This window comes from Salvelinus alpinus, chromosome 36 (assembly GCF_045679555.1).
Source record: "Salvelinus alpinus chromosome 36, SLU_Salpinus.1, whole genome shotgun sequence".
In the NCBI taxonomy this organism is placed as follows: domain Eukaryota; kingdom Metazoa; phylum Chordata; class Actinopteri; order Salmoniformes; family Salmonidae; genus Salvelinus; species Salvelinus alpinus.
Genome location: NC_092121.1, coordinates 6,815,485 through 6,824,544, shown reverse-complemented (window position 1 = coordinate 6,824,544; position 9,060 = coordinate 6,815,485). Strand labels below are relative to the sequence as shown.

Sequence of the window (9,060 nt, the reverse complement as noted above, 5' to 3'; positions counted from 1 at the left end):
GAACGCGTCTCCTTCCTGAGCGGTATGACGGCTGCGTCGTCCCGTAGTGTTTATATTTGCGTACTATTGTTTGTACAGATGAACGTGGTACCTTCAGGCATTTGGAAATTGCGCCCAAGGATGAACCAGACTTGTGGACGTCTACAATTTTTTTTCTGAGGTCTTGGCTGATTTCTTTTGATTTTCCCATGATGTCAAGCAAAGAGGCACTGAGTTTGAAGGTAGGCCTTGAAATACATCCACAGGTACACCTCCTATTGACTCAAATTATGTCAGTTAGCTTCTAAATTAGCTTCTAAAGCCATGACATCATTTTCTGGAATTTTCCAAGCTGTTTAAAGGCACAGTCAGCTTAGTGTATGTAAACTTCTGACCCACTGGAATTATGATACAGTGAATTATAAGTGAAATAATCTGTCTGTAAACAATTGTTGGAAAAATTACTTGTGTCATGCACAAAGTAGATGTCCTAACCGACTTGCCAAAACTATAGTATGTTAACAAGAAATTTGTGGAGTGGTTGAAAAACAAGTTTTATTGACTCCAACCTAAGTGTATGTAAACTTCCGACTTCAACTGTATGTCAGATCAAAAAGACTGGTTCTGATTAAATGAAGATTTCATGGTACAAACTAAAAAAATCTGTAAATGCACATGGGGTTCACATACTTTCAAGCAGCACCGCATGTAATGTTAGTGACTGACAGCACTGATGTCTTCTCAAACACAATGAAGAGACATGGGTCAGAGAGGAAGTCTCTTCTCCCTACAGTCAAGCTGTTGCTTTATTTGAGACTTTTAGAGTATGTGAAAATACAGTAAAATAGCCCTAACATTTTACCGCTATATTTCCCACAAATGAACATCTTAACATAACGACAACAGCAATAGTTTCAGTGAATCAAGTTGACATGATCTGAGTTGACGCATTGAACAGTGTTAAATTATTACAAAAACAGATATGTAAAGTGACTTTTTTCTAGAAAGCACTTGTGGTTCGAATAATCTGAGGAAAACTCCACACATTCTTCATGTTGTTAACTCTGTCTGGTTACAAAAGCAATGTCAAACTGACTACTGTAGTTCTGTCTGTCTGACCTACTCCCATCATTTACCCACTCAAGAGTCCCTTTTCAGTATTTTTTTTTTTATACACGTTTCTATTCACACATGGCAACAGGAAGTATCATCACAATATAGCATAGCAACAGCAACCATGTCCATTGTCCACTGAGAAGTTTCCTGTTCCATCTTCCTGATCCGACTCCTCCACTACCTTCTCCGCAGAATGAAAGTCCTCTCCTCCAGCCATCCAGTAAAGATGGCTTCTGTGCCGTCCTTGTGTTAAGGATGGTTCCCCCAGTCAGTGCACTCCACAAACCCTACCCCAGGACCATGCAGCACTTCCTATTCCCCTCCTCTCCTCTCTCCACCCTGAGACTTCGCCTCAGCAGAACCAGTCCACTTCACCGTCCATCAGTCCCAAAAAATATAACGTAAACAGCTCCAAAAAGATTCGCAAACACACACAAAAGCATATTCTTTCTTTTTTTGTCCTTGTTCCTCAGCAGTGCAAAACGAGAATAATAGAGGATTTCTTTATTTTTTTATTAAATAAAATTGAACAAAACAAAACCAATAAATAGAGTTCCTCTGTCTGTCATATATTTCTGTGTATCATACTGTACTGTATATATATATATATATATATATTTGTCTTGGTGGGTCTCTACATGAGCACACAGCTCTTGGCCCGGTCCTTCTGCATGGCAGGGGCAGGATCCAGGGTATCAGTCCGACCGGGCAGGGGGGGCAGGGGCAGCTGGGACACCCTTTTGAGGCCCCGGCGGGAGCTGCTGCGTTTCAGCTGAGGCTTGTGTGGCCGCCGCACAGACGCCAGCGTGGTGATGTGGAACACGTCCCGTACGCTGTTCTCCGACACCTTGGAGGTGCACTCCACGTAGGCTACCGCACCTATCTGACGTGCCAACCCACTACCCTGAGGGGAGGGAGGAGAGGAGGGAGGGGGTTAGAGACCATTATCATCATCAACAACATCAAGAACATTAAGAACATCATCATCAACAACAACAACATCAAGAACATCATAATCAACAACAACAACATCAAAAACATCATCATCAACAACAACATCAAGAACACCATCATCAACAACATCAACAACAACATCAAGAACATCATCAACAACATCAAGATCATCATCATCATCAAACACATCAAGAACATCATCAACAACAACAACAACCACAACATCAAGAACATCATCAACAACAACATCAAGAACATCATCAACAACAACATCAAGAACATCATTATCAACAACATCAAGATCATCATCAACATCAAAAACATCAAGAACATCATCAACAACAACAACAACAACAACAACATCAATATCAACAACATCAAGAACATCATCATCAACAACAACAACATCAAGAACATCGTCATCATCAACAACATCAAGAACATCATCATCAACAACATCAGAACATCAACAACAACATCAAGAATATCAAGAACATCACCAACAACAACAAGAACATCAAGAACATCATCATAAACATCAAGAACATCATCATCATCATCAACAACAACAAGAACATCATCCTCATCAACAACATCAAGAACATCATCCTCAACAACAACATCAAGAACATCATCATCAACAACAACATCAAGAACATCACCATCAACAACAACAACATCAAGAACATCATCATCAACATCAACAACAACATCAACAACATCAAGAACATCATCATCAACAACAACAAGAACATCATCATCATCAACAACAACAACAACATCATCATCATCAACAACATAAAGAACATCATCATCAACAACATCATCAACAACATCATGAACATCAAAATCATCATCAACAACAACATCAAGAACATCATCATCAACAACATCAAGAACATCATCATCATCAACAACATCAAGAACATCATCATCAACAACAACATCAAGAACACCATCATCAACAACATCAACAACATCAAGAACATCATCATCAACAACATCAAGAACATCATCATCATCAACAACATCAAGAACATCATCATCAACAACAACATCAAGAACATCACCATCAACAACAACAACATCAAGAACATCATCATCAAAATCATCATCAACAACAACATCAAGAACATCATCATCATCAACAACATCAAGAACATCATCATCATCAACAACATCAAGAACATCATCATCAACAACAACATAAAGAACATCATCATCAACAACAACATAAAGAACATCATCATCAACATCAACAACATCAAGAACATCATCATCAACAACAACATAAAGAACATCATCACCATCAACAACAACATCAAGAACATCCTCATCAACAACAACATCAAGAACATCATCGTCAACAACATCCTGCTGTTGTGAATAGTATCTACTGTTCTTCTTGAGGTACCATGACAGTTAATTCGCCATAACCTAGTACCAATGAGCTCACGTTACTGTAGTGAGAGACAAGCAGGAGCCACAGAGATGCTGCTGGTCTAAACATCATGTCTATAGTGCAGACAGTTGAACCTGCCCTACATCTAATGACTAATCCATGGGACTCCCTCTCTCTATCTCACTCTGTCTCTCCTCTTTCTCCTGCCACGTTCTGTTTGTTGCTGTTTAAACTGAGCAGAAAGCCCACCACAGAGAGCCCAGTGGGCTAGAGTTTTCCTCCCATTGTCTGGTACATGTATATGTATGGGAGACTAGAGAGGAGAAACTAACTCGCTGTCCAAAGCCTGCCTGGCATTGTGTGCTGCCTGCTTCCCCCCAGGTCCCGTGTTATCAAAGCTCACTGACCGAAAGGATACATCGAACAGATGAAGTTCCAGTTTAGAATTCTATGGTACTGTATTTGCCCTCTCCTCTCTGGCTATCTTTCCTTATTCTGCATTGGATTATGCCAAGTCCGGTTTCCCTGTTTTACATTGGTTTGTCTTTACACCTCCAATGGCCCTCTCTGGGGATCACATGCACTCACACACAGATGGGGCCTTTCAGAACCACAGGCCTGGTGTGATCGTATCAAGGCTCCTTCCTTACACAGTCACACAGTCACAGGTAAACGTCTCTATTAGGTGGAAACACCGATTTAGAGAAGGAGGGTGGGAGGGAGGGAGGAGAGAGAGAAAGAGGTTGAGAGGGAGGGAGGGAGGGAGGGAGGGAGGGAGGGAGGGAGGGAGGGAGGGAGGGAAGAGAGATTGAGAGGGAGGGAGATTAAGGAAGGGTGGGAGGGAGGGAGGTAGCGAGGGAGGGAGGAAAGAGAGAGAGAAAGAGAGAGATTGAGAGGGAGGGAGGGAGATTAAGGAAGGGAGAGAGAGAAAGAGAGAGATTGAGAGGGAGGGAGACTGAGCAATTGGCGAGAGAGATTAAGGGAGGGGGAGAGATTAAGGAAGGGAGAGAGAGAGAGCGAGAGAGGGGGTGAGGAAGGTTGAGAGAAACGAAGGGAGAGGGAGAGATGGGCCTGACAAGCAGCAAAGCTTTATCAGACCGTGGCCAGATGAGCGTGTAATGTGTAGGGTTCACCCTGTGGTCACCTCGCCTGTGACTCCTCAACTCTGCTACCGGAATTCCATTTGAGATCAACAACAGGATAACAAGCTGGGGGATATTGGATTAGATCAGCAAAACTTGGTTGTTGGGAGCCTGCCAGGCGCTTGTACTGTATGTGACACAGATTCCCTGGCAATTATAGACAGGTCAGAACAGTACAGTACCTGCCTCAGACAGAAATAGAGTATGACGTAGAACAAAAACACAACAGCCCTAACATGAGCCTCTGAAACATTGCCCATGAGCTTAATGGTATCCCACTCTATCTTTTGTTAGTCTATTTTATTTACATGCTTTGTTTTTTTCCCGTTGCTTTTTTGGGGGACTCTATCTGGTTTTTCCCCAGTGGCCAGCACACAGCCGGCCCACAGCCAGCTCACAGCCGGCACACAGCCGGCCCACAGCCAGCTCACAGCCAGCACACAGCCGGCCCACAGCCAGCTCACAGCCAGCACACAGCCGGCCCACAGCCAGCTCACAGCCAGCACACAGCCGGCCCACAGCCAGCTCACAGCCAGCACACAGCCGGCCCACAGCCAGCTCACAGCCAGCACACAGCCGGCCCACAGCCGGCTCACAGCCAGCACACAGCCGGCCCACAGCCAGCTCACAGCCGGCCCACAGCCAGCTCACAGCCGGCACACAGCCGGCCCACAGCCAGCTCACAGCCAGCACACAGCCGGCCCACAGCCAGCCCACAGCCAGCTCACAGCCGGCCCACAGCCAGCTCACAGCCAGCTCACAGCCAGCACACAGCCGGCCCACAGCCAGCTCACAGTGGAAAAGGTCCTCGGTTCCCTGAGCTTTTGTGTGTGTATGGGGGGGGTGAAACAGCCCCACAGCCCCTCCACTCTGTGTATGTCAGACACGGGAGAGCATCAAAACACGCAAAAAGAGGATTATTTCAAAGATTTACTGACCTGTTTATCACCCCTCCCTCGTTCCCTCCATCATTACCATGCCCCTGGCTAAGAGGATGTGGTAGCGTGCGATAAAAGGCCTTGTTTATCAAAGTCTGTTTTTCTATTTATTCCGCCTTTTCAAAATCCCTAAATCTGCATGAATATTTAATCTCAGGGTAAAATGTGTCTCGACTCCTGAGACATAAATCCTCTACATATCTACCCCCCACCCTGGCACCCCCTAAACCCCCTTTACAATAACCAACCTCCACATCGCTGTCAGCCTATTAGTCAGAACGCCAACCTCTGCAAAATGTCTGCTTCAGTGTGTTTCTATGTATTGGGTAATATGTACATAATATATGTGTGCGTGTTGATATAGCAACTGTGGGTGGCTATATCAATGCTGGGTTAAGGGTTAAAAGCTAGTTTGACAATGGGTCGGCTCTGTCTCTCTCTTCTCCCGTGCGTGTCTCATCATAACTCGATTGGTTTCCTCCTTCTCTTTTTTTTAAAGACCCATCTCCTTCCGGCTATGTTTTTCTCTCACTCTTCCATTTCTTCCTCCCGCCATCCTTTCCCCGCCGCTCTTCCTCTGCTCACCTGTTCGTGTGTGATGGGGATGAGGCGTTGCTTGGACAGCTCTCTCAGCGTGCCCACGTCTGTCCTCATGTCCAGCTTACAACCCACCAGAACCACCTTGGCATTGGGACAGAACTCCTGGGTCTCCCCCTGCCACTGTGGGATGGACACACAGGCAGGAGCGTGTTAACAAGGAACGCATAAAGAGACAGGCAGACAGGCAGACATACAGGCAGGCAGAGGTTAACGAAGAAACAGAAAGAGAGAGGTGGACGGACAGATCAAACCTAGTAAAAATACTGTACATGTCAAATACTAGAGGTCTAGTTGATTTCGTTTCCCCCCGTTGCGATTATGGAACCAATGGAATAGTTCCAAAAGTGCAAATTCCAAGCCAACTCAAGCACACCTCAATTGGACCGAGGTCAGTATTTGATCCAGATCTGGGACAGACAGACAGACAGACAGACAGACAGACAGACAGACAGACAGACAGACAGACAGACAGCGCATCAGTAAATAGCCAGCAGCGCTCATCAGTCAGGTCACCTCACCAGCAGGACATTCCTATGAAAACAGTGGAATGACTCCACACAGAGGACCTTTACATTCTCTGGCCCAAACTACCCTGACCTGCGACCCCCAGGACTCTACCCTGGCCATGCAGCTCATAGAGGAGGAGGGTTGACCCTGGCCCCTGATAACCAAAGGGGATGAACCGTTTCTTTGTCTCACCCAGATCTCTCTGTAATAGACTTTAGGTTATCTCATTAGTCTAAACGAATGTAAATGAATGACTTTGCTTCCGTGGTCTCCCTGTGAGACTTCTGTTCTGTTCCCTGTGTACTTGTGTGAGTCTCCCAATATAGCTCCACGCAGTTAGATGAATACGCAGATCTATGATTAGATCTCAGAGGAATCTATCATTTCACAATGATTGGGAAACTGTTTCAATGAGCTCCGCCATTAAATCGGTGCTCTAAATTCTCTTTGCCAATTGAGTGGTTTGGATAAGACTTCCTAATCCACTAGAAATGGAGGAGAGAGATTTATGTGTGATATAATGCAACGGTATGAGATTCATTTCATTTCTTTCCACTCTCTGGCTTGAGTCAATAGAGCTATTTTAGGTAGAGCACAGAACAGAAAACCCTGTGCTGTCCAGTTGAAACGACACACACTGTGAGATGAAATGTCATCGTTCAGACTTCAGCTGGGGAAAAAACATTCTGCCTCCCTCCTGCCACACAAATACCAAATAACACCCCCCAAAACATTGTGCATGTCTGACTTCATCCAGGGGCCACATGCAGAATGCAGGGGTGTGCAGCCATCCGTCAATAGTTAAACAACCTTTGACCCCCCCCCCCCCCCCCCCGCATGCTCCACCCCCATCTCTTCTATACCATCCAATAACTTTGCACCCCCTTTCTCAATCCCCTCCCGCTCCTGTCATCTGATGACCTTGGTGACAGGCAAGGTCACAGAGGTCAAGAGTCCAATTTGGAACGGTGATTGGGCAACAGGTTTCCATTCGCCGCAGGTTTTTTAAATTACCGGGGACAGTAGGGGTCAGGGGGTCATGGCAAACCCCCTACCAGGGGATTCATGGGAAAACCAGAAGCTAAGTCGACAGATGGGTGCACTGAGCCCTGAGACTGTGACGGGGGGGTAGAACCAAGGTGTCGTGTGGGTCAGCTCTACAGAGCCTGTGGCTGGGGCGTGTTTTACCAGCTCCCCTCAGACCACTAAACACGTCAACAGAGCCGCCGTGGGAATGCATTTTACAATGTCCTGAGCTCACAGGAGGAGACCTTCAAAGAGACGCTCCTCACATGGCCTCAAGATGGAGGACTACTGAGAGACCGCCGAGGGCCAGCGAGACTGGTTTACATGACACAAACATACACACACACACACACACACACACACACACACACACACACACACACACACACACACACACACACACACACACACACACACACACACACACACACACACACACACACACACACACACACACACATTACACACATAAAACAGTCATATAACAAATTTACTGACACACACAAACTCTCTCATGAGAATAGCTGTAAAACATTCCCATGACCACGTCACCACCTTACCACACTCTGGCTGGTTCCCTTCCCAAGCCCAGTATCAAAATATCACGCCCAAAAGCCGCCATAAAAACGTTAACTACCAGCATCTGTCCTGGCTTCTCATCTAGTATGAAAGTCCCATGAATGCCCAGATTCACATAAATACTCAGTCCCCTTAAACAGCTGTTCTCTGATTGGTTGTTGCATAGCTAATCTGCCATTGCTGGAGCTCCACTCCGAAATCCACCCCAGCCGGGCTCCAAGGCCTCTCATTCTCCCGTCTGACCTCCCATTCCTATAGGGGTCAGGGGTCAAGTAGCCCTGCTTGTTTCATGGCGATAAAGGGGGGTGGCTCTTACCCCCCATCGTGATTTCTTCTATTGTTGATGGGTCAGAATGTGTGCTGGCTATAGACAGCATGGGAACTCTATATGAGAAGTGAAGTCAGAACACTTTGGATGAGAATGTGACAGTTTTTGACGATTGCTTACACACTGAAAGGGAATGCTTCGACAAAAGCATCAAACCTTTTGTAGCCATGCCTTAAACAAAGGCACCAAAAGTACAAACACATTTTCTCCTTTGCACTTTGTTTGCAATTCTGCAAAACACTACACTGTTTCTTACATTAGACACTTCGTTGAAGAATGAAATCTCTTGCAATCATCGGGAAAACACTTTTATTCAAAATGCAAAACATACCCGAAATTGGCAACACCCCCAGACACACATGAAAACACTTCTACAGTAATTAAACACCAATTAGTCTGAGCCTCAGCACTACATATAGACCTCAGGTAACATCACCTCTTTGGTGAGAACTTTGCAAACATGGAGGCAGTGAGAGCGAGAGGAAGAGG

At 45.6% G+C, this 9,060-nt stretch overlaps 1 protein-coding gene across 1 annotated transcript in view; it reads right to left on the bottom strand.

Moving 5' to 3' along the window:
- Positions 1-744: 744 nt before the first annotated feature.
- Positions 745-9,060, bottom strand: part of LOC139565140 (rho-related GTP-binding protein RhoN-like) — a 46,344-nt gene continuing 38,028 nt past the window's right edge. Inside the window, exons 4-5 of the mRNA XM_071385251.1 lie at positions 6,117-6,251; positions 745-1,999 (exon numbers count right to left, since the gene is read on the bottom strand). Of these exons, the coding sequence (XP_071241352.1) occupies positions 1,730-1,999; positions 6,117-6,251 (405 nt within the window). The 3' untranslated portion in view covers positions 745-1,729. The remainder of the gene's footprint in view (positions 2,000-6,116; positions 6,252-9,060) is intronic.